Below are 26,456 nucleotides of genomic sequence, written 5' to 3' on the forward strand. Positions count from 1 at the left end.
CAGCCACCAACAAGGGAGAGGGAGAGCTTGCCTGGAGACCCACAGCCAGGGCGACTGGGACCAAATCCCGTGCCCACGAGACTGGCATTTTCCCCAGAGGACACCAAATGGGCCGGATTCCTGGAAGGGGGAGGAATCAACAAAGATTGCCTAGCGTGCCCCGACTTTTAAAACCCTTTTTCAGGGTCTTTATCAATACATGTGAGCTTCCCAGGTGGTGGTAGCGGTAAAGAACCTGCTTGCCAATGCCCAAGATGTAAGAGAGGCAGGTTCGATCCCTGGGTAGGAAAGATCCCCTGGAGGAGGGCATGGCAACCCACTCCAGTATGCTTGCCTGGAGAATTCCATGGACAGAGGAGCCTGGTGGCCTACAGTCCATGGGGTCACCAAGAGTTGGACACAACTGAAGCGACTCAGTTGTGCATGCACGCCCCAAAACACCTGTCACTCAGGTTTGACCAGGATCAGCATTCAGTGTTCTCTTTACTCTTTCCTCCCCATTCCCTCCATTAATTTTTGAACACTTTTTTTGCACGGATGGTGGTGGTACATTTACTTACATTTAAATGTGCAAATCTGAGCTGCTCCATCTTGACAGATGGAAACTACTGTGTTACCACATTTTGACAGATGGAAACATCTGTGCAACCCATGCCCCTGGACCATTCCGCACATTCTATCTCCCCAGATCCTGGGTGCCCCTCCCGGGTCAATTTCTGGCCGTCCTCACTCCCTAGCAACACCCATTCTGAATTGATTCTTCTCCAGATTAGTTTTGCCAGTTCTGGAGTGACACAGAAATGGAATCATCCAGAAGGTACTCTTGTACAAGGCTTATTTGCCTCACCATAATGCCTGTGAAGACAGAAAGAGGGTTTTAAAATTCACTTTGGGCCACACTGTATAGACATGTCTTTATCACCTTTCTCACACTATCTTATGTCGATAAACTATAAAGCTCTGAGATAAACATTTGAGATAAAGATAACCTGCACTGGGATTCAGAGCTCTGATTTTCAATGAATTACTCAAATCCTGCTTTCTTGCCTGGGTCCCGTGTTCCAGATACTGGTTTCTGCACCTTAAATGTGTGACAACCACCACCCCAGAGCTCTGACCTGTGGTGACCTCTGAGAAGCAAGGCTGACCACTGTTTTTTCCCCCGTCTCTTGCCCTGGCTCTTCCTTCCTAAGCAAGAAAACTGGGTACAAGTGGGTTTGTTGCTCAGTCATGTCTGACTCTTTGCGACCCCATGGACTGCAGCACAACAGGCTTCCCTGTCGTTTACCGTCTCTCAGAGTTTGCTCAAACTCATGTCCATTGAGTCGGTGATGCCATCCAACCATCTCATCCTCTGTCATCCCCTTCTCCTCCTGCCCTCAATCTTTCCCAGCATCGGGGTCTTTTCCAATGAGTTGGCGCTTCGCATCAGGTGGCCAACGTATTGGAGCTTCAGTTTCAGCCTTTCCAGTGAACATTCAGGTAAAGCTGCAGTGTTTTCTGCAAACCCCAAAGACGCATCTTCCCACTAAACGGGCGGTTGCTTGAGGAAAGATGCAATCTTGACTCAGTCTTGTATCCACCTGGCCCCCGGCATGGTTCTGTGCATAGATCAGACTCTCAATAAACACCCGTGTTTCTTATTCTTCACTCTTCCTTGACGATGTCAGGCCACCCAGGGTTGGGAGGCAACAGAGCAGAAGGGCGAGCACTCGGGCCGCCTCCCTGCTCCCGGGCACCACGGTGGCACCGAGCCCTGACGCCCGTGCTCGGGGACTGCAAGGGCTGACAGGGCCCGGAGCCTGGCCGGGAACAGCCTTCCACAAGCCTACCGCGGGCACCATCTGCGTCTCTCTGTCTCGGCCTCCCAGTTGGCCCGGTGGATGTGAGCTGCGTTGAAAGCCTTACCACACTCCTCTCCAGGTGTCTGATCCCACTGGGCCCTCACACTGGCCTCGACTAAAACACAGCTTGGAGTGAATCCAGGCTTTATGGCACCTGGAAGTTTATACCATTTGGAGGTCCTCTTAAAGAAATAAAATGCAAAATAAATAAATAAATAAATACTACATTTGCAAACTTTAAAAAAAACACCAAGGACCCAGCCAGCACAGTATTAAGGCCTCTCCACATCACCATTCCACCCCCAGGTTATCAACCCTGCCAACCAGTTTCCCATCAACCCTACTCCTAGATCCAGCCACCAAAGTCACTGGATTCCATGTCCTCGAACTCCACTGCATCTGCCCCTCTGCCCAGGACCAGCACCACACTAGTTTGGATCCATGATACAGCTAACAGCCTCATGACTGTCCACCTTCAACCAGCCCTGAGCCAAACTCCGAGCGTCCAGTGGTCCTAGCTCCCTTCTCATCAGTCACTCTGCTTCATCCTCTCCTGAGCTGCATTCTGCTTCCCAGGCACATCTCCCTCACGTCTTCCTCAATGAGGCTGGTCAGTCCTCTGTCCAGAGTCAAAATCACCCCAGCAGCTACATCCCCCAAAGCCCCCCCAGATGGAAATCGACCTCTCCCTCCAACGAACCCCCACAAGGCTTCAGCTCTCTGGCTCTGATGATATGCCCAAGTCATTCTGCCTGGTACTAAGGTGACCTGAGAAGCGAAATGAGGTGGCAGAGCTCCCACAGGTCAAAAGAGCAAATGCAACTTGCTGGGCTCAGCCATCTCCTCTGCCAAACGGGGATGACGGCACTGCACTGCTGAGTGGTGTGGACCAGATAAGGATTAAGTGAGACGAAGGCTGGGCACACACTTGAAGACCCAGTGTTCTCAGCAGGATATGAGGACCTGGGACCAGCCTCGGCTCTATCATGAACCATAAATCCCCAGTAAGAGGCCATCTCACACCACAGTCATTTCAGACCTTCCTCTACCAGGGGCCAGCTGCTCCCCTGGCTGCAAAGATAAGATTTTGCCTTCCTTCCCATGGTGAGGTCCAGATCGTCCCAAGTTTTTCTCCAAATATAAGAGGAAGTAAAGTGTAATGATTAAGAACACATTTTACCCCACAATTAAAAAAAAAAAAAAGAGTATATGGAGTGTGATGGAATTTTTGTTGAAAGAAACTACTTTTTATCCATTATTAGCAAAAAGGTGGTAGGGATACCACCAAAATGTAAATGAAGTGATGATGTCTTATTGGAGGTATGATATGACTTTTATTTGGTATTTTTTAATTTAATTCCTAAAAAATTTTAAATAAACAGCATGCTTTCGAGTACAGAGCTGGTATGACACGATACTATTTCTTTTTTATAAAACCAATATTTTCATTATTTTTCCCTGTTTTGCTTCCTAGTTAAGCAACTAGGCTACTTTGTTCTCAATGCTTCAGGAAAGGTATGTTATAACCAAACACAGAAAATTAAGATTAAAAAAACAAAGATGCAGATGACGGATGCTGGAGCCACACTTCCCAGGTCCACCACGCCCTAGTGGCAAGGCCACAGATGGGACATTAAATTGTTCTGCACATGTTTCCTCATCTGTGCAATAGGGCAGTGGCTCCCTTATAAAGTTTTTGTGAGAATTAACTGAGGAAGTATACATGAAGTGTTCAGAACTATGTCTGGCACTGGAAGAAAAGCTATGACCAATCTAGATAGCATATTAAAAAGCAGAGACATTACTTTGCCAACAAAGGTCCATCTAGTCAAAGCTATGGTTTTTCCAGTAGCCATATAAGGATGTGAGAGTTGCACCACAAAGGCGGCTGAGTGCTGAAGAACTGATGCTTTCAAATTGTGGTTCTGGAGAAGACTCATGAGAGTCCCTTGGACTGCAAGGAGATCAAACCAGTCCATCCTAAAGAAAATCAGTGCTGAATATTCATTGGAAGGACTGATGCTAAAGCTAAAGCTCCAATACTTTGGCCACCTGATGTGAAGAGCTGACTCACTGGAAAAGATCCTGATGCTGGGAAAGACTGAAGGCAGGAGAAGGGGACAACAGAAGATAAGATGGTTGGAAGGCATCACCAACTTGACGGACATGAGTTTGAGCAGGCTCCGGGAGTTGGTGATGAACAGGGAAGCCTGGCGTGCTGCAATCCATGGCGCTGCAAAGAGTTGGACACAACTTAATGACTGAACAACAGCAACCACTCCAAGTAAGCCAAGAACTTTGACTGCAGAATCCATCCCCCACAACCAATTCTGTCCTGCAGCCTTTAAGCGGTATCTCTGGAGGTTTCTGCTGCTGGAGCTACATCACATGTTGTTCTTTTACTGTAGATTAATTCTGTCTTGAATTCTGTTTTTCTCCTTCAAATTCAACTTCGTAGGTTAAACTTATACATGTAATCTCTGAAGATCCAGGTCAAGAGCAGACAGAGCAGACACAAGCAGGACAGCGGAGGCTCCAAAATCATTTATGTGCTGTGTGTGCTCCAGCAGGCTGCTCACCCTCTGTGCCTCAATCTCCTTATACTGTAAAATGAGGATGTTAATAGGAACTAACTAACTCATAGGGTTGTGAGAAATCAGTGAGCTAAGCCATGTGAAGTGCTTAAATCATAATGTAAATGGTCAGTCTACTCTGAAAACATGCTATGTGAAAGCCAGACTCCAAAGGCCACACATTCTATATGACTCCTTTTATATGAAATATCTAGAGTTGGCAAATCCACAGAGACAGAAAACGGGTTAGTGGCTGCCAGAGGCTGGGAAGAGGGGAGAATGGAGGATGAATGCTTAATAGGTTCAGGGGTCATGACAAGGCGCTGGAGCTAGACTGTGGTAATGGTTGCCTAACACTGTGAGTGGGTGGAATGGTTAAAACTTTATTTGCATTTCATCAAAATAATTAACTTATATGCAGAGTACATCATGAGAAACGCTGGGCTGGAGGAAGCACAAGCTGGAATCAAGATTGCTGGGAGAAATATCAATAACCTCAGATATGCAGATGACACCACCCTTATCGCAAAAGTGAAGAAGAACTAAAGAGCCTCTTGATGAAAGTGAAAGAGGAGAGTGAAAAAGTTGGCCTAAAGCTCAACATTCAGAAAACTAAGATCATGGCATCTGGTCCCATCACTTCATGGCAAATAGATGGGGAAACAGTGGTTGACTTTATTTTTCTGGGCTCCAAAATCACTGCAGATGGTGACTGCAGCCATGAAATTAAAAGATGCTTACTCCTTGGAAGGAAAGTTATGACCAACCTAGACAGCATATTGAAAAGCAGAGACATTACTTTCTCAACAAAGGTCCATCTAGTCAAGACTATGGTTTTTCCAGTGGTCATGTATGGATGTGAGAGTTGGACTGTGAAGAAAGCTGAATGCCGAAGAATTGATGCTTTTGAACTGTGGTGTTAGAGAAGACTCTTGAGAGTCCCTTGGACTGCAATGAGATGCAACCAGTCCATCCTAAAGGAGATCAGTCCTGGGTGTTCATTGGAAGGACTGATGTTGAAGCTGAAACTCCAGTACTTTGGCCACCTGATGCAAAGAGCCGACTCATTTGAAAAGACCTTGATGCTGGGAAGGATTGGGGGCAGGAGGAGAAGGGGACAACAGAGGATGAGATGGTTGGATGGCATCACCGACTCAATGGACATGGGTCTGGGTGAACTCCGGAGTTGGTGATGGACAGGGAGGCCTGGCATGCTGCGGTTCATGGGGTCACAAAGAGTCGGACACGACTGAGCGACTCAACTGAACTGAAAATAAAAACCTTTGCAAAACAGTAAGTCAATTTATTATTTTTTGTAAGTAATATAAATAATTACAACTATTACTCAAATTACTACATGAACCACTACTATGACATGGGATGTACTAAGTCCCCCAGAAGGCAAAACATGGGCGGGAATACTATGCAGTACAAGCAGGGTGGCGGGTCGGGACAAGCTTCACAGACAAGCTGGCATCTGAGATGGGTCCTTAGAGACAACTGGACGCTTATGAGATAAGAATCAGCCAAGAAGAAAGGGAATGAACAGCAAAGGTACAAAGTATGAGGGTGACAGCCTTGGGGAAGAACTGGGGAGACGGGAACGCAAAGTCTGAAAAGGGTTTTACATCCGGTGCCCTCACTTACCGTGGGATGTTGGGCAGAAACCTTGCTGCTGAACTTTCTACAAAACTGGAATGCCCACAGTTCTGTCACAGAGGTGCTACGAGGATTAAATAAAGCCACAAAAGGCGAAGCTTCATCCCAACCTAAAACACTGCACAAACATAAGGGACGTGACTATGCAGAGGACACAGCTTCTCAAACACAGCGGCATGCGGCATTCTATTTCCCATACAGGTCATCACAGATATTGAGTAAAGTTCCCTGTGTTATATAGTAGGTCCTTGTTGATGATCTGTCTTATATAAAGTACTGTGCATATGTTAACCCCAACCTCCTAATTTATCCCGCCCCCCACCTTTACCCATAAGTTTGTTTTCTAAGTTTATGAGTCTCATCCTGCTTTGTAAATAAGATCACTGGTATCACTTTTTACTGTAGTTTTTAACAAAAAATGAAACAGATGGAATAAAGCAGAGCCGGTCAGTAAACAGAATGAACTTCGGCTCTCTCAAAAACTCATCTGTGGGGCAGCGTTCATCCTGTGAAGTGAGTTAACAAGATAAATGACACGTAACAGTAACCCAAGTACACGCAATGCTTCTTTTCTCTTCTGAAGACAGCACATAATTTTTGCATTTTTCTTCGGAAGTCTCTTTAATGAAGAGGAGCTCTCGCCATAGCTTTGAGAACAAAGCTAAACGCTTCTGGACTTCAAAGCAAAGTCAGTCAGTCCTGTGTAGAATACTGAGGCATCCCGAATAAATGCTTCTGACCTTGGACTGCCTGGCTCCCGCTGAAACATCCCACGTACAGATCCCCTCTTCTTGGCTCCCTCCCTCCAGTCCCCCCCAACTCTGACCCCCACTGTCACTGCCCCCCAATACAGACTGCAGCTCACTAGGCAGGCGGCTTGGGCCTTGGGCCCCAGCAGACAGGAGCCATCAAAGGACTGGGATGACCTTCCAGGGAGTGCTGTGGGTTAATAACTAACCCTCATGCACCTTTACAGTGTATCGGGCTTTCCTGGATGAAGCCCACGCCTGTTTCACAGGCAGATGCTGGAGTGGGCAGTTTCTTCTGGGCCCTGGGGAGAACCACAGGTTAGTTTGGGAACAGGAAGCGGGGACCTTGGAGAGGCGGAAAGGTCTACCAATGTCATTGGGCCATTGAGAGGAGGAGCCCGGAGGTGCGTGCAGGGAACCGCTCTTATTACACGCTAATTACTGCTCATTTGCCACAGGTGAGCAGCAGCTGGCTGCAGAGCAGCAGGCGTGCTCCAAGGCAAAGACCTGCCACCCCAGAATGGCGCTCTGGACCACGTGGCTTTCAAGTGTTTCTTTAGGAGTAAAACCGAGTGGTTCCCACTGCCCCGCCATCCGCCCCGCCTCCTTTCTCTCTGCAGTGTTCAAGTGCATTGACTCTGCTCCTTAAAATGTCTGCGGGCACCTCTGGCCAGGAGATGGAGAGAAAGGACTCACGGGGGTGGGGGTGGGGAGCAGTGGGGGCTGGGGGGGGACATGTTCCGGAAGAATGTAAAGGAACCCAAACAGAAGTAAGATACAGAAAGAGAACCTCAAGGTCAAGTGTTGGTCACTCACTGGTGTCTGACTCTTTGCAACCCCATGGGCTGTAACCTACCAGGCTTCTCTGTCCAGGCAAGAATACTGGGGTGGGTTGCCATTCCCTTCTCCAGAGGATCCTCCCCACCCAGGGATCAAACCCTGGTCTCCTGCATTGCAGGCAGATTCTTTACTGTCTAAGCCACCAGGGGAGACATTCAAAACTACGGTTATGGAGCTGATGAAGAACCAGAAGAAAAAGATACTCTTTTAATCAAATCTACTGAACACTTCTCAAAGATGAGGAATCTAGAGCTTTTCAAAGAAGCAACATCCAATGAAAGATAGGATAACTAGGTTCACAGACAGGGGCTGAACAGGGGCAGGAATCTTGCAAGCATTATCTTGAGCCTCAGAGCCTTTGAATATGCTGACCTGGTCACCAGGAGAGCTGTTCTCCACTGTCCTCAGAATTCGAAGCTTTCTCTCTGAAATTTTCTGGTTGCCCATCTTTTCCCTCCCAATTCTCCCACCTTAGCCCTTCCTTTAAGCTTATTTGAATTTCCCCAGGGCACTTTTCACACCAGGTGTAATGACTTGTCTCCACTCAAGCTTCTCAAGGACAAGGAACTTGCCTCACTGTTATCTGTGTGCTGAGTCAGACGCTTTAAGTGATGCTTGTACCAACTGTACCTCAGGGGAACCAAATGTTGAGGATGCCATCGAGGAAATCCACAGTGGCAAACTCTAAGACAGATGGCCCAACTCCTTCAACAAATGGGGAAGAAAAGGAGGGGAGAAGGGAAAACTCCAGATGAAGAGCTTCAGCTAAATTGTGGGGCAGAGAAAAAGGAGATAATGTTGGTCAAAGGATACAAACTTTCAGTCATAAGATAAATAAGTTCTGGGATCTAAATGACAGTGTGATGATGCAATAGTTAATTATAATGTAGAATATACCTGAAATCTGCCAAGATACACACACAAATGGTGACCGGAGAAGTGATGGATATGTTAATTACCACGATGTGCAGTAACCATTTCACAATGCAGACATATATCAAATCAACATGCTTTACATCTCAAATAAATAGCATTTTTATTTGTCAATTATGCCTCAATAAAGCAAGGGAAAATAACATTTCAAAAAATTCTTAAAGAGCTTTAGATAGACTAACAACCAAACACATTCAAAGGACCTTGGTGTGACAACCAGGCAGGAAAATGTGAACACTGACCATATATCTGAGACTAAAAGACAACTATTAATTATTTTTAGGTGTTGTGATACTATTGTGAATATTTTTTAGAAAACACAGCCCTTATCTTTTAGATAACTGGGATTTTGTTCTGGAAATTTTTTTAAAAAGAATCGGGAAGGAACAGATATAAGAATACAAATGAAAAGACAGGGGCCACATTGATAAGTGACGAAGTTAAACAGTGGGTACTTAGGTTATGTTCGTTATATGATGGGTACTTGGGGTTCTCTCTGCTTTTGACTGCACTTAAAATTTATAAATAAATTAATTAATTATTAAAAATGAATAACAACTGGAAGGAAAGTAGGCAGAACTGAATGAAGACTACACTTCCCACAACTGCTCACCAGCAGCAACAGACTCCAGCTAATTCACAGCGAAACGGGAGACAGAACGTTCATTTCCACTTCGGGAGGAAAGGCAAGGGGGACTTACATGGGAGTGTTCTCCCTTGTTCCACTGAGGTGAGCTCAGAAGAGGAAGTGGGTGTGGGAGACAACCTCATCAAGGCCAGCAGGGCAAGGAGCCGAACACAATGAGAAAAATATAACTCAACTAAAAACCAGGCAAACATCGCAGAACACAGCATACCAGGAGGAAGTACATTCATGGTCCATAAACACAGGCAAAGATCCTCAACCCATCCACAACTGGGAAAAAGTGAAGACTACAGTGAGTTCCCACTAACTCCCGCAAGACTGGTAAAATAAAACAGAAAAGCTGCCCAACGCCCAGGGCTGAAGAATGGATCAGCAGACGCTTTTATGTACTGCAGGGACTCTGGAAAACAATTTCATATGATCTTAAAAGGGCCTGCCTGCTGCCCTCCCAGCGACGGGTACATACCCAGGAGAGACGCTGGCTTGCAAACGTGCACCAGGAGACCAATTTCAGGAGGTTCAAAGCGCCATTTTTTTCCCTAATAGCTCCAAACTGAAAACATCCCAAATGTCCACCGACAAAGGATAAATATATTCGGGTATATTCATGCAGCACAGCAAGAAGTCCAGCCATCTCATCAATATGGATAAACCTCACAGACACAATATTGAGTGAAAAATCCATTTACTCTAAAGTTCACAAACATGCAGGACGAACAGTCTATCTTTTAGGGAAACGCACACATGAGGCAAACCCATCAAAGAAGGAATGAGACAAACTTCAGGGGTGGGGAGAAGGGAAGGTGATTTGGGAGGAACATGGGTGGGGGATTAACAGCACTGGTGAGGCTCTTTGTGCTTCAGCTGGGTGGTAGGTACACAGATGTCTGTTACATTACTTAATTTTTTTAGTATGTATTTAATTTACTTATTTGGCAGCACGGGTCTTAGTTGGGACACATGGGATTGTCCATCTTTGCTGCAGGATATGGGGGATCTTTAGTTGCAGCACGTGGGATCTAGTTTCCCGACCGGGGATGGAACCTGGGCCCCCTGCACTGGGAGTGTGGAGTGTTAGCCACTGGACCACCAGGGAAGTCCCTACTTTTCCTTAAAACCAGTCATATTACAGATACTCTGTGGTATCTGTATTTCATCATTAAAAGATTTAAATACTGACTGGACAGAGGACTTGCCAACACTGAGCAACTCCGACAAAAGGCCAGACAACCCAGGAGAAGGATCAGCATGAAAAGGAAGAGCCCCAGGTGAGAGGAGCCAGGATGCCAAGAACAAAACCCGGAGCGGCAGAGGGGCAGGTGGGGGACATCCAAGTCTCTAAGGGCGGTGCCATTCGTGAAGGGCAGGGCGGAGTTAGGAAGGCCCAGACATGAAGGGAAGTCCGTAACTCAGATGAATCGGGCAACAAACTGCGGCGTGTCTGCACACCGGAACACCATTCAGCCTTAAAATGACCCACGCCCACCGGGATGGACCTTGAAGACAGTATGCTAAGTGACAGAAGCCAGACACAAAAGGACAAGGACTGCAGGACCCCACTTACGGGAGGCAGCTGGAGGAGTCAGACTCAGAGAGACAGAAAGCGGACTAGAGGCTGCCAGGGGCTGCGGGGAAGTGGGAATGGGGAGATGGAGTTTACCGGGCATGGTTTTAGTTTGGGGTGATGAAAATGTTCCGGAGATGAACAGTGGTGATCCTGCACAGCCACGTGCACGTGCTTTGAAATGTACACCTAAAATTGGTTAAAATGGTACAGTTTATGCTACTAACATCACAATTTTAAAAATCCATATTTCAAAGAAGTTGCAGCTGAGCAGCAAGCTGGAAGGATAAAGGAGAGATGCTACCAGGCCTACCTCAAGCCACTTGAGCACACAGAAGACATGACACAGATGACAACAGCATTCAGGCATGAAGGGGGCATGGAAGGGACACCCCAGAGCCGAGGGAGGCTGACCCTGCAGGCACCCGAGGAACCGGGCGGTCCACAGCCCCCTGGCAGGGCCAGCCTCCCCGGGCGATTCTGCCCCTGGGACCCAGCTCAGCGCCGGGAAGCAAAGTCGCTCCAGATGACCCCGTGGGTGGCACAGGGCCCTGGGGATATCACCCTCCCGTTCACAACTTCTAGAAGGAAATGCTGGGCACTCAGACAACAGTGACACTGGGGGAAAGAACCTACAAAACACGCTGAGAAATGGTAGCCAGAACCCGAATGCCAGAGATGCTGTAAAGCAAAGAGGCTGAGCAAAGACAGGGCAACTTACAGCATGACATTCTAACCTGTCAAATTACAGAGGATTCTGACCTTCCCAGGGAGCTCAGGAGAGCACACCTTTCACGCGCGAGGGGTAGGGCACTAAAGAATGGGTCAGGAAACCCAGATTCAATTCTGGCTCCACCCTACTTACAGCTGAGTGGCCTTGAGACCTGCATAAAAGGGATAATAACACCTTCCCAGATGGTAGCAATTAAGGGAAGTAACAGATTCTGCGAGCCTGGGGGGTAGGCAAGCCTAACAGGCAAGATACCAGGTGCTCCGTGTGACAACCTTCAACCCCAAGAGACAGGTAGGAACAGGTATTATTACACACACACAGGTATTATTACACACACACACTTCTTTAAGTAATTCAGAATAAGCCAAAAAGAGGGCACCAAACTGGGTGAAAAGTATGTCTGGAAGGCTTGGATAAGAGGAAAAAAGTTTTTTTAATAAAAAAAAAAGTATATAAAAGGTTGCACACGTTTATAAACATGTATGCAAAAGCACAAAGATTGAAGGGAGGGAGTGGTGAAACCAACCAGTTGCTATGCAGCAGGATGGGAATATGTAAAATGTTTCTCTCTGTGATAATTTTAGTGTTGTTCTATTAAACACTTTTTTAAAATGTAGCCTATTTCCAAACTCCGTGTTGAAGAATTATGGGCCTCAAACCAGAAGGCTCTCTGGTTGAAACCACACTCACCCAGTATGACTTACAGGTGTGAATCCCATGCATGGGAACCCCAAGTGGCCTGGAAAGGGGGCCACCGTTCTGAGGCTCAGGGTCCCCATCAACCCTGGGGTAGGCTTCTCCCACCCCCCGACTCCTCCCAGGCCCAGTCCTGGTCAGAAGACCTTCACGGACACAAACCTCCTCTAGCTAGAGGCTAGAGTCTGCCTTAATATGTGACACCGGTGGGGTTTTTTAATCAGTCTGCTGGGACCTGATTCTCCCCTCTCACAAATAAGGTATAACAACGTAACCACCGAAAGAGGTTTGGTGAGGATTCACAGTCACTTAAGCACTTAGCACAGAATCAGCCCACTGTGACCCCCTGACTCTTACCAGCTTGAGACCCTCCTCTGTGCTTCAGAGGTTGCTCACTCACTCCTTCAAGAGTTGGGGGCTCAGCCGGCGCTCACAATCATCCCTAATCACAAGGAGCTGGAAGCCCAGCCAGTGGGGTTTCCCGGCTCCCATCCCTGCATCTGCACCTGCTGCTTCATCCACTGCAACGCCTTCTGAGCAACTCTTAACAGCGGAACCTCCTAGGCAAACCTTCTGGACCACTCAGTGTCCCTCGGGGCATCGAACCTTCTCCAAATCCAGGGCACGGTTCCAGCACTCACCCCCTCACCACCCCTCGTGGGGTTCCGAGTCATCTCCTGACACTGTCTCCACCCTTCTAGACTGGAACTCTCTCCCCCGTCCTGCACCCCTCCCAATGCTTCATGCAGGCTAAGTGCACAACCAGCCTTGGGTGACTGAAGAAAACACGGTGGCCAAACAAAAACATCGTGGGAAACAAAAATAAGCCAGAAATTAAAATCAAGAGGGACTAGTGAGATACATCCACTGTCGAGAGAAGCCGAAAAGGCTGCAGAATGAGATGAGAGGCCCTGGGGCAGAGGAGGCAGCCCTGGGATGCTGCAGGATGACCCACCCACTATGCCAGATCAGCGCAGGCTGGGAGCAGGGCCTGAGCTCCCTGGGCAGCTTGAGAGCCTCCCCAAAGCAGGTGTTCAGAACACAAGCCCTCAGATCCAAGGGGAGTCTGTGGCCACATCAACAGGACCTCTAAGCTGCCAGAAAGCAGAGGTGATTGGTGGCGAAGGGCTCCAAGGATGAGGACCCCACTCCTTACCCAGGCATGAGGTAGCGTACAGCTCAGATGGCCACAGGGAGCTCCCCGCCCCAGCTAAGGATCCCAGGGGCTGTAAAGCAGTGGGGGCTATAAAGTAGTGGGGGCAGAAGGGTCCTACCCTAAAGAGGCCCAAACTTGGGGTCTAGATCCCTATTCAATTGTGCTGTGGAGGTGGGGAAAGAGACTTTACTGTTATCAACCCATATAAATTCATCATTTTAAATAACACATTCAGAACTAAAAACAAAGAGAAAAGTACAGATGGACACACACACACACCCCACAGTTTTAAAAGTGGTTATCTCTGATGAGATTGTAGATGTTTTTAACTTCTCCTCCATCTCTATATTTTCTAATCTTTCTGCTGCCAACGTGTTCTGTGAAATGCAAGTGGGGGAGGAAAAACACATGCCAACCACCAAAAAAAAAAAAAAAACAAAACCCACCAAGATGAATCAGCAGCTGACCCTGCCCGCAGGCAGCTGCCATGGGCCCAAGGAGGAAGCCCCAGTGCAAAGAACCAGATTCCTGCAGAAGAAATGCTCTAGGCCACGTGGAGGAAGCTGGAGACAGGAGTCAGGCCAAGGAGAAGGATGGGACACGGGTTTTGAGGACAAGTTGTGGGCGGAGGATTTCTGCAGTGATGGAGTGGAGTTTTTTCCTAAGCCCCTGTGCAAGAATGTAGGAAAAAGGCTATCTCCCCGTATCACTGACCCGACCCCCACCACAATCTTTTGCTATTTCAGAATTAAACAGACCGGTGCCTTCATCCACCACAGCAGTGCACTAGGGACAGAACTCAACGAAGATTATGCACGTGAAAGCTCTTAGCCAGTTAATATTTGTTCTGTCCTGGACTTGCACAGGGTCACGTTCCTGGTGCTGGAGAGGCTGGCAGACACCCCCCTGCATATTAACACCGACAATCCGGCAAGTGAGGAACCGGAGTTAGAGAGGGCACCTCTGTCCCACTTGGGATGGTCACCATCCGCCTCTCCTGCCCTCTCCCCTTCCCCACCTGCCCTCCTTTGAAAACAAAGGTATGTTTTAAAAAGACACAAAACCATGACCCACACAGTCATCCAAGGGCCCCCATGGCCTCATTCGCAGTCCAGGAGGGATGGGAGCAGGTTAAGCCCTGGAGGGCCGCCTTGAGCCATTACCAGCCCTCAGAAGGAGGAAAAAGCAAGCCGCCTGAAGCCTGGGATAAGGCAGGGTGTTCAAGGCAGAGGGGACCTCGGGGGTGGGTGGAGATGAGGAGCTGCCTTCTCATGGGTCTTACGCAGTCCCCCACTTCTTCCCACACCTGAGAGTGAAGATACTCCTGTCCTCCAAGTTAGACCCCACTACTCACTTCCCCCACACTCAATCAACAGCCCCACCTCTGGGAACGCACCAGCATTCAGCCCTTTCTCCACCCCAGGCCCTCATCACCCCTCACCTGGATTACTTCAACAACGGAACTGTCTCCAGAGAGGGAATGGTCCCCATTCCCTCTCCCAGCCCAGCCTTCACTCTGGGGTGGCAAAGATGGGCTCCCTAAAGTGCTGGTGTGAGCCTGCCAAACCCCAGCCTGGAGGCTGCTGCCCCCATCCTCACCTTCTGCAGCCCTTTTTAATGCACAGGGCAGCTGCCCTCTGCCCTCACAGTTCAGAGCCTGCGGTTTGCAAAGGGCGTGAAGGGTCCACTGGGTTGCAATTGCACGCCCAAGGTACCAATTCAAAGTCCAGCTTCCTAGACTAATCAGAAATTCTGGAGGTGGGCTCTGCACAGCTAGCTGAATGGGAGACAAGAAAATCCCAGATGCACTCTTTGTGTACACTGAAGTTAGAGAACCCTTTTGCTGGAGTTCCCCATTGTTTAGGCAAATACCGAGAACATATCTGGCCCCCTGCCATGATGCTGTGTTAGGACTCGGGCCAGCCACCTTACTGCTGATCCTACACATCTCCAAAGGCGAGACTGGTTCCCAAAGATGCACCTGCCACCTCCTCACTGAGTGACCAAGGGAGTCAATTTATATCCCCAGGCCTCTATGTCCCATATATACAATGGGTGCTTATGTGTTGTCTAGGGTCCCTTCTAGACAAACGATCTTCAATGTTGTATCATATATGTTCTGTTGGGTCTGAGGTTCCAGTCCTGCAATTCTGAGGACCGGCGTTTTTCTTTTTATTTGGGGGTGTAAGTCGGGGGTTGAAAAGTGAAAGTGTTAGTAGCTCAGTCCGACTCCCATGGGCTATAGCCCACCACGCTCCTCTGTCCATGGGATTCTCCAGGCAAGGACACTGGAGTGGGCTGCCCTTCCCTTCTCCAGGAGATCTTCCGGACCCAGGGATTGAACCCGGGTCTCCTGCCCTGTAGATGGATTCATTATCATCTGAGCCACCAGGGACTGGGGTGGGGGTGGGGGTAGCACTCTTTTCTCATTCAAAGTGAAACTTTTAAAAAGCATCTCTCACTACACCCAGCTTGCAATTTCTAATAAGGGAGAGCCAAGCAACGTTTAGCCTTCCTGGCACGGCTTTTTTTTTTTTTTTGGCCAAGCCACGCAGCTTATGGGCTCTTAGTTCCCTGACCAGGGATCAAACCCAGGCCCTTGGCAGTGAAAGTGCAGAGTTCTAACCACTGGACCACCAGGGATTCCCACCCCTTTTTTTTTTTTTTTAATGTTCATTTCTGTGAATCCTTTTCACAGGCCAAAGAGAAGGCACAGAGATGTGTGTAAGATGACAGCCTCCCAGCAACCCTTCAGCACCCTGCTGCTTCCTAAGGCCTTTTCATAATCCGCCCATTTTAAAGGCCAGAAAATCGAGGTTCAAGGATGGCACAGCCAGACTGCACAACTCAAACGTGCACCTTCCCACCCCGAAAGCCTCCATGCTTGCCCTGCACCACCCAAGTCCACACGGAGCTCAGAGACCTCAGAGACGGTGAGAGCAACTGCGCCAAACCCCCTACTGGCCAAGGAGGCATGCCCTGCAGGGCATGGGAGGGAGTGCTAACCAGCCAGCCACACCCCCTCCCGGCTCTCCACACAGAACTGCTGGAAGCCTGCGCATGCAGGGGAGGGGGGAGACGGGGCTGAGCAGCAGCCGCACGAGCAAAAGCGATGCCAGGGATTTAGTCAACAGAGAGCTAATATGAGTCAACAGCGGGTGCTGCTGCCAAACAGACTAATGGGATCTTCAGCGGCATTAACAGAAGGGAAGAGTCTGGGGCAGGCCGGGGGAGTCCTGCCCTGCTCCGGCCAGACCACACCTGAGGGCTGGGCCTGGCAGGGGGCAGGCTCGGAGGGGGACGCACCTTCTGAGCCAGCACCCAGGTTTCTGAAGAGGAGCGGCTCTGCGGGGGCACTCTGGTCTGTATGGTGGGCCAAGGCCTCCCCTGGGAGCTGGGTTGGCACAGGAAGCCCACTCCAGATTGCCCATTATAGATGGGTTTTCTTCCCCCCAAAGATCCTGATGCACAGCAAAGGCTAAGAACACACAGGTGTGCCAGAGAACAAGGCCCACCACCTGGGGAAAGGGGTTCCCGGCTCCATCAGGGGAGCATCACTGGAGAAGACAATTACATCTGCTTCTTCCTTTGTTATATATAACAGCGGGGCCGTGGCATGGCCAAGAAGTGGCTGACTCCCTGAAACAACAGAGAGTCTAAAAATGCATACGGGGTACTGGATTTGAGATCCTAGAGCCACAAGCATCCAAGTCTCCAGGAAGTCCTCCCAATTCATCTATCCCCAGCGCCCTATCTGGTGATCCTGTGAGCTCAGCATCACTTACAGTAAAAAGACACACAGCTACCTGTATTTCTCAAGGGCCTCAAGGCCACCTCTCATTCATCTTTGGGTCCACAGCCCAGCTGAAAACCAAGGTGCCCCAGCACAATCACACTGAGGGCCTTGTGTCTGAGGCACTTCTGGAACACAGGCATCCTGACTAGGGCTAATAAAACAGCTTATGACAATGCTTAAGCACGGTTAGTATGCTGAGCGAAGAATGCATGACGCTACCACCACCAGAGAATTTTAATTACAAAAGAGCCATAGTTAGTTAGCCTGGCAAGGGTGCTTTGCGCCTGAGCAAGTGATTGGAGACAGAAAATCCAGCTTAGGGAGATGGCGGTCAAAGGTAAATCCGGTGTGCCAAGCCACAAAGCCATCCCAGGGCCCAAGAAGCGGTAAAAATTCAGGAATGCAGGAGACGAGAATAATGACCGGTGGGACTAAATGCCAAAAAAGGACAGCATAAAAAGTGAGCCTGGTGAAATGGGGCTGAGAAGGAGCACACATGCTTAGCTTCATGGAGACCGGGCTGCTTGGAGCTCACGCTGTAACTCTGAGAGTTAATTACTGGCCCTGAAACTCTGAAGATGACTGTAGGAGAATGCGTGATGCAGTTTTAACACTGAATAAATCTTTCAGTCAATGAGCTGTGCTCACTGGTGATTCTTCTCCATCTTTCCTCCCCAAGCGAGAGCACAGATGACCAAAGCCAGCATTTGCTCTAGACCTGTCTTTGGGTGGCATATATACATATATGCATGTCTATATAAATAAAATTAGACGTTCACTAAATAACATCTTAAGGCATCCCATTGGACTTCCCTGGTGATACAGTGGATAAGACTCCGCCTGCCAACGCAAGGAACACAGGTTCAATCCCTGGTCTGGGAAGATCCCACATGCCGCGGAGCAACTAAACCCCTATGCCACAACTACTGAAGCCTGTGCGCCTAGAGCTTAGGCTCCGCAACAAGAGAAGCCACCGCAAGGAGAAGCCGGCACACTGCAAGTGATGAGTAGCCCCCTCCCCCCACTGCACTCTCTGCAACTAGATAAAAACCCAAGCAACAGGGAAGACCCAATGTAACCAAAAACAAGGAAATAAATATAAAAAAAGGGGTGGGGGGAATCTGCCATTGTAAGAAAAAGGAGTGAACTCTTCTGTCAAGTAGCCTTTAATAAAGTGAAGAAACCTTTAGCATGCAAAACCTGCCTCCCCCACGCTGGGCCAGAGCTCCACCAGCTGAGGTTAAGTCAGCCTTCGCATCCCAACCTGTTCATCTGGGTACCTGTTTGGGTCTATTCACCACGCATGCATTTTTACTGGGTCTGCATTTTTCATCTCCGAAACACCACTTAAACCTGTCGCAGAAACCTGACAGAAGCAATACATTTTATAAACGAATCATCTTGGGGGAACAGACAAGAAAATCATCAGCAGTGAGCGTTGTCAAAGTTCCCAACCAGAGCATTCCTTTCGCAGATCTGAGATGCAGAACGCGCCACATCCTCTCCACACACCAGCTGCCCGCTCCAGAAGCAACCCACTCACCTCTCCTCCACTCTGCTCGGCCCGCCCCCCTCCCCTTTTTCAAGCCTCCTCTCCCAGCTGAATAAAAAGCTGGAGAGCCCGGTCTTGGAAAAACAGTAACATTTTAATACTATTTTAAAGACAACTGCTCTGAGCCCTGGAATGTTGGCCCCTTTTCCGTGAATAAAAAGGCCCCCGAAGGGTATTATCGTAACAAAATGATATCCTATGGAGAGCACTAGGAACCACAAAAATAAAATCGCCATAAACTGAAACTGTCTCAAAATTAAACCTAACACAAGGAAACATTAAACCGCAGGCCAGGCGGGCTCTGATTTTTCCATCTAAAACCCTTACAGGTTCCCAGCCAGTTCTCTCCTGATGTCCAATTTCCCCCACCCGAGAAGGTCTGAATGCTTTCTTTAGAAGTCCGGGTATGTTATTCCGCACCACCCCCCCGCCCCCGCTTGAAACCTTCGGGACGATCTGTAACATTCATCTAAAGCTCAACCGCTTCTGTGTCCTCAGTCACACCCAAAGATTCCCAAAGGCAACGTCTGCCGCAACGCCGGGTGCACAGTAGGCGCCCCATTAAAGGGCGGATTCGATCTGATCAGATCTGGCCCCTTGGGCTAGAAAGACCCGCTGGTGGACGGACGCCCCGGCGGGGACAGCAGCGCCAGCCGAGCTCTCCGCTGCAGGGGGCGGGGAGCAACCACCTGTGGGCGGGTGGCCCGGGCTGAGGCCGCGGCGCAGCCGCCCTGGGGTGCCTCCGCGGCTCCCCGCACAGACCCCGGGGAAAGTCCGGCGCCCCAGGCCCGGGGACACCCGGGGGCCGCCTCCCAGCGGCCCGGAAGGGGGCTCTGCCGCTGCAAAGTTGACCCGATCAGCGAGAGTCGGTTCTCGAGTTAGCTCCCAAGTCGCCCAACCCCCTGTGAGGCAGCGGGCCAGAGGGGCTGTTTAGGATGGGATGAGGGGGTGGGGAGCGCCCAGATGGGGACTGGAGAGAGCAGAAATACTCCCCTGACTCCCTCGCAAACTTGGGGCACCTGCCGGCCAGCAGGCGAGGGGGCCTCCCTCCCCTGCCTTCCCACCACGGCCTGGTGGCGAGTCTGTGGGGGCAAGCAGGCTACCCCGGGGCAGCCCCGCCTTGTTTTGACATTCTCTAAACGACAGCCCAGCACCAAGAAGGCCGCTGCAGGAACCCCAGGGACCGAAGGGGAACAACAGTCACCCCCAGGGGGCGGGGACTTGGGACTTGAGGGGGCGCGGGCCCAGGGATGGGGCCCCCCGGAAGAGACCAGGATGGGGTGGCCCGAGAGGGAACCAGGACTAGGAGTGCGCGCAGAAGGGGGAGGGGATCCCGGAGAGGTACAAGGGGAGCGCCCCAGAGGGGCGCGTCGGGGTAAGGGAACTGCCCCGCGGGCCCCGGGGTGCCAGCGGCCCGGACCGGCTCCGTCACTCACCGGCAGGTCCACGCTCACTTCGGTACCGTCGAGCAGGAAGACGCGGCAGTACAGGGTGGCCTTGGAGGCTCCGGCGGCAGAGATGTGCACGGCCGCGCCGCCCGTGAGCAGGGGCCCGCCGCCGGCCGGGAACACGCTGCCCCCGGGCGCGGCGGGCAGCGTGGAGACAGCGGCGGCCGGGCCCCCCCGGGGGCCCCCGTCGCGCTCGTCCCCCAGCCCGGCGGCCCCGCGCCCTGCCGCGCCCCGCGCGTAGCGCTGCATGGAGCGGCGGCCAAAGGTCCGGCGCAGAAACCGCAGCATCCTGGCTGGGGGCGTCCCCTGCCTCCGCCCCCTGCGCCGCTGCCGCTGCGCCGCCGCCCGGGAGTGCCCCGCGACGCCGTCAGTGCCAGCGCCCGCCCGCGCCTCCTCCCGCCGGCTGCGGCCCGGGGCTCGCTCCCGCCGAGGCCGAGGCCGCGCTCCGGATGCCTGCGGGGCGCGCCGGCCCGGCCAGCGCCTACTGCGAGTGGCCGCGGGCGGGAGGGCGCGCTCGGGGCGGCCCGGCCGCCGTCCCGCCGCCGCCTCCGCCGCCACGCGCTCTGCCGGGCCGGCGGCCTGCGCTCGCGGCCGAGGGGCCGCTCCCGACGGCCGGCCGCTGGCGGCCCGTGGGGCTGCGGGGGGCGCGGGGGCGGGCTGCCGGCTGCTCCCGCGCCGCGAGCCGGCCGAGGGCCAGCCGGAGCAGAGCGCCTGCGTGCTCCTGGCGCGCTCGCTCCCACTCGCCGCGCCCGGGCCCGAGGAGGCCCCGCCGAGTACCCGCTCCCCAGGCGCCTTTTCCTGCGCCCGCAGCCCCCGCCTCCCACCTGGGAGGCTGCACCTCCAGCCGCCGCTGCCGCCGCCGCCGCCGCCGCCGCCGGGACTGCAGCACGCCCTCCTCCCTCGGGGCTGCGCCGGGTATTTGCAAACCGAGTCTGTGCTGCCCCCTGCCGGCCCGAGCGCCCCCTGCTGCTGTAGGTGTGCTCACGTGTGTACACGTAGGTGAGCACACACGTGTTTCCGGCGCCCGGAGCCCTGAAGACGCCCGGGAGTCTCCCCTTGCCTCGTTTGTAAACCCGAGCTGCATGCCTTCAGGAGAGCCATGCCCGAGAGGCCGGAGAGAAAAACGCAGGAAGCGAAGGCCCTGGCAGGCCCTCAGTTTCCCCTTCTGGAAAAGGATGGGGGTGGACTAGGTAACCTACCAGGTCCCCACTACCTAAGTTCTGTCCGTTTGAGAGCTCAGAGCTGAAAGGGCCCTTTCTGCCGTTTTAGCCCGAGGGGCACATTCCAGATAAGGAAATTGAGGCCAGGCAAGGAGAGGTGGGCTTTTCCAGTGGACTACGCAGAAGAACACCTTTCCTCGAGGAACTCGCGTCCCGTATGGAGGAAGCGTGTGTGCGTGCGTGTGTGCGTGTGTGCTCAGTCCTGCCCTCTTTGCCATCCACAGAGGCCTGCGTAAATAGCCACAACTTATAAGAGTAGAAAAGGCTGAAGAAGTTACTGAGAAGCAGAGTAGAACTGAGGCGTGAGGAGGTAGTCTACGAGGATACACAGAGAATATTGGAGGCAGAAGAAATGTTTATAAACAATGCCCCGCAGGTATACAAGTTCAAGGACTGGTTCAAGGAGAAGTGGGTTGTCCAGTGTGGTTGAAAGAAGGTCAGGCCTCGAGAACAACAGTACTTTTCGTCTGTGTGTGCCTGACACTGTGCTAAGCGCTTCTCATTCATCATCTCACTAAATCCTCAGGACAGCCTGGTTCCATACATGGTTTTATCCCCATTGTACGGAGGAGGAAATCGAAGCTTAGAGAGCTTAAGAGACTTGCTCCAGATTTCATTTCAAATAGGGGCTCGTTTGCTGGGATTTAAAACTGTTGCTCCTAACCACTGCCAGGCTGAGGCATGTGGCATGATTGGCAAGCAGTGATGGTTTCTGAGAGACCTGGACGGAGGCAGTGGCCGCAGCAAAGGGGAAAGAGAAAGAGAAGGATGAGTTCAGGAGGTATTCCAAAATTGACATTTACTGAGGATCAGGCACTGTCTTAGGTGATTTCATGGATGGTATTTTCATTACCCTCATTCCAAAATCCCCATTGACTTAGGTGGAGTTTGGGGCTTAGAGAAGCAATATCCTTGCCTGAGGTCTCAGAGCTCCTGAGTGGCAGCAGCCAGTACCCTCCCCTGTTGCCTGATATTTCTCTTATGACTACAGGGATCTACCTAGTGACATTGTATTCTGAGGGGGCACCTGCTATCAGCCTTCCAATACCCACCCTGCACCTCTCCCCCAAGACTTAATAGAATACCGTCAGCAAACAGGTGTTCAAAGGGGGCCCAGTCTGCTTACGGTTTATAAGGGTAGCCCATTTCCTATTCTGTAGCCCAGAAATGCTCTGAATAATGGCCCTCCGAAGATATTCACATCTCAGTTCCCAGAACCTGTTCCTGAATATGTTCCTGTCCATGGCATTAGGGACTTCACAGATATTCCTTATAAATTCAGGAATTTGAGGTGGGGAGGTTATCCTGGGTTATCTGGGTAGGACCAATATAATCACAAAGGCCCATGTAAAAAGGAGACAGGAGAGTCGGAGACGAAGAAAGTGATGTGTCAGTGGGAGCAGAAGTCAGAGCGATGCGTCCAGGAGTTGAGGCTGGAAGCTGGAAGAGGCACGGAACAGATTATCCCATATATTTTAGAAGGAACATAGCCTTGGTTTTGAAGGCAGCCTGTAAAATCTGACTCTGACTTCTGACCTCCAAAACTGTAAGATAATGCATTTGTGTTTTAAACCGCTAAGGTGGTGGTGGTTTATTCCAGCCGTGATAAGGAGACTCATACAAGTTTAGTGTTAAATCATGTTAGTTTGGTGCACTGCATTTTTCCAAGCCTCTTGGCACTGTCATAGTGCTACCCCTCTTAAGGTAATTGTCATTCAGTTTGTAAGTATCCTCTGTCCTTCTCTCCCACTAAATGCTGAGCTCCATGAAGACAGGAGTTTTTCTTATACATTACTGTTTCCCCACCCAGCACCTAGCTTGCTGCCTGACAAATAGTCAGCATTCAATACATGCTTGTTGAATGAATGCAGGATCAGATTTCATTGTCGTAATAGCCCGTGGGGTAGGTATTGCTTTTGCCTTTTAGAGATGGAGAAAATGAAGGTTGGAGTAGAGTCCAGACTCACACTTGCCTCTCCTGATTCCAGCTCCCAAGTGCTACGGACAATACCATGTCACTGAGAATCCCATGGGGACTCTAGATTGCATTCATTTTACCTGTACCTCCTCTGTCCTGGGCACTGTCACCTCACTGATTGAATTGATCTCATTCAGTCCTCATCACAATAGTGATTTTAAAAAAATATTTATTTACTTATTTGGCTGTGCTGAGTCTTAGTTGTAGCACTCAGGAACTTTAGTTGTGGCACATGGGATCTAGTTCCCTAACCAGAGATTGAACTTGGGCCCCCTCTATTGGGAGTGCAGAGTCTTAGCTACTGGACCACCAGGGAAGTCCCCACAATAGTGATTTAAGCACTATTTTCTCCACCACACAGAGGAGAAACAGTCTCAGGACTTTCTTTGATTAAATTTCATGTTAGTCAAGTTTCCTCCCCAGAATTTCCACATTTGAATAGTAAGGACAAAATGAATAGTAAGGACAAAATGTGAACATTTTGTCTGTTCACAGTGCTATGTATTTCAGTGACTGCTCTTTCTTCATCTTGGCATTTTAGACCATAAAAATTCCTATCCCTCTCATCCAAGCTCTGTACCAGCCCTTCAAAAATTTTAATTGCCATTTCTCAGACCTTCTCTGAGAAAGCCTGCAATACTTTGGCCACCTGATGTGAAGAACTGACTCATTTGAAAAGACCCTGATGCTGGGAAGGATTGAAGGCAGGAGGAGAAGGGGACAACAGAGGATGAGATGGTCAGATGGCATCACCGACTCAATGGACATGAGTTTGAGTGAGCTCCAGGAGTTGGTGATGGACAGGGAGGCCTGGCGTGCTGCAGTCCATGGGGTCGCAAAGAGTCGGACACGACTGAGCGACTGAACTGAACTGAAGACCTTCTCTATGCTCAATGAAGATGGACCGGAAATGCACATGTTTCTGGTTAGCCAATACATCGCTCTTTTGTGGGCCTTTTGGTCCTCAAAACGATCAGCTAGTATTTTACCTGTATTCCTGTCTAGAACCATCTTGAGCTGAAGTTCTCAAGAAAGAGTTTACATTTAAATTCCAGGTCCTTTCCTTGGCTACAAGCAGTAGCTTGAGTTCCTGAATGTCATGGGCACTTTGGAAGCTGACCCGTAGAGTCACTTTTTGCCTTCGCCTCGTTAAAGATCAGCCACCAATTTTTTAAATTTTATTTTTACTGAGGTGACATTGATTTATAACCTAATATAAGTTTCATGTGTACAACACTGTGTTTCTTTTTAAATTATTTTATTTTTGGCTACACTGCGTGGCACCTGGGATCTTACTTCCCTGACCAAGGATCGAACCTGTGCCCCCTGCTGCGGAAGCACAGAGTCTTAACCACTGGACAGCCAGGGAAGTCTTTCAGCCTCCATTTCTTTGTCCACCTCCTCAGGTTCGTGAGAACTTCCCAGCTTCCGTCCCATCCCTACTCCCAGAGTTTTGTGTCATTGGCAAACCTTGGAGAGTTCCTTACATGGACCCTTCCTCCATAGTAGTTTTACGTGTTAATTAAACAGCCCTTAGCCCTGTCTCTAAGGAAGGAACTCCTCTCAGAAATGTGCCATTTATCCCTAGCCTTTATTTCCTGGCTCATTTCCTAGACTCAATAAAATTATGCCCTCATTCCCTCAGACTCTTTTTCTTTTCCCATAGAACAAGATTACACTTGAGTGTATGCTCCTATTTATTCCCTTGTAATTTTTTTTTCATAAACATTTACTGAGACGTTACTACATCTCACAAAGCCCTCCCCACTCTTCCAAGTGTGTGTAAATGTTGGCTTAGTCTTTCTGCCATGATTTCACAATAATAGCTATCATTAATTAAAGACTGTGTTGTGGGCAGCTGTGGTTTCTGCCAGCCTTGCATTCTTTTTCTTTCTTTGGGGACAACAACACAAACAGAAGCATAGCCAAGGCACATAGTTTTCTGGTGAAAGTTCAGTTTTAGACTACCTGGATCCAGCCATGCCTGAAGCTAGTCCTTGGAATTTACAGTTTAAGAAGTGAATCAAAACAGAATGAAGATTTTTCCAGGTCCCAGATTCCTTGGCTTCATTTGTTCTCTTTCCTGAACGTGAGGCATAAGCATTATTTTGAATAGGCACTCATTTTGTTCATTCTTTAAAGGACTCATCTCCAAGCAAATAATCATCAAAGCAATGCTCATCATTGAATTTACAGATATAAATGAAGAGTTAATAAATCATCTAAACTTTTAGGTTCAGAAGTGGCAGTGATGAAAGGACTTTTGGGTGACTACAACTGAGTCCCAAATTTATATTTTTAGCCAGTCTTTTTCCCCTGCTCTAAATCATATTTCTGATTTCCTTCTCAACATCTAATCCCTAGATCTGCATTCCAAACATCTATTGCCTAGCCCTGTGTCTAGACTCAAGAGATCAACATTTGGAGAGAAACAGGAGTGGTCCACCTTCCCTGATGCGCACCCTAGCGTGTGTATCCTATCTCAGGACCTATTTCTTCCCTGAAGGATGTGCATCCCGCTCTGGGGAGACCCACATGCCTCTGATGTAATAGCCCCAACATTCAGATGCTAGACATGACCACAGAGAATGAAAGGGGAGCACTTTTATAGTGCCTGCCGGCCTTGCTGCCTCCCTGCCTTCCATCTCAGATGTAACCACTTATTACTTAACATTCCTGATGTGCTTCCTAGTCTCTTACTCTCTCTTAGCCAACTGCTTACCTTTGATTCTTTTCTATCCAATGATCTAAAATCAGTGCTGTCCAACAGAACTTGCTGCAATGATGGAAACATTCTAGTAATATATCTATGCTGTCCAATATGGCAGCCCCTGGCCACGTGTGACTATGGAGCACTTGCAAGGAGGCTAGTGTGACTAAGGAACTAAATATTTAATTTTATTTCATTTTAATTTAAATGTAAACCTGATTTATTGTTGTTGTTTAGTCACTAAGTTGTGTCTGATTCTTTTGCATGGACTGTAGCCCACCAGGTTCCTATGTCCATGGGATTTCCCTGGTAAGAATACTGGAATGGGTTGCCATTTCCTTCTTCAGGGGATCTTCTCG

General features: G+C 49.9%; 1 protein-coding gene across 8 annotated transcripts in view; it reads right to left on the reverse strand.

Annotated features, from left to right (window-relative positions):
- Positions 1 to 20,614, reverse strand: part of EPB41L4B (erythrocyte membrane protein band 4.1 like 4B) — a 138,452-nt gene extending 117,838 nt beyond the window's left edge. For 5 of the 8 annotated variants that reach the window (XM_043453493.1, XM_043453491.1, XM_043453492.1 and 2 more), the window contains exon 1: positions 20,178 to 20,614. In XM_043453493.1, the coding sequence (XP_043309428.1) occupies positions 20,178 to 20,477 (300 nt within the window). In that variant the 5' untranslated portion in view covers positions 20,478 to 20,614. The remainder of the gene's footprint in view (positions 1 to 20,177) is intronic. The other 3 variants (XM_043453495.1, XM_043453497.1, XM_043453498.1) reach the window with 1 other exon arrangement.
- Positions 20,615 to 26,456: the final 5,842 nt, after the last annotated feature.

The sequence above is a fragment of the Cervus canadensis genome, chromosome 30 (genome assembly GCF_019320065.1).
Source record: "Cervus canadensis isolate Bull #8, Minnesota chromosome 30, ASM1932006v1, whole genome shotgun sequence".
Classification (NCBI taxonomy): Eukaryota; Metazoa; Chordata; class Mammalia; order Artiodactyla; family Cervidae; genus Cervus; species Cervus canadensis.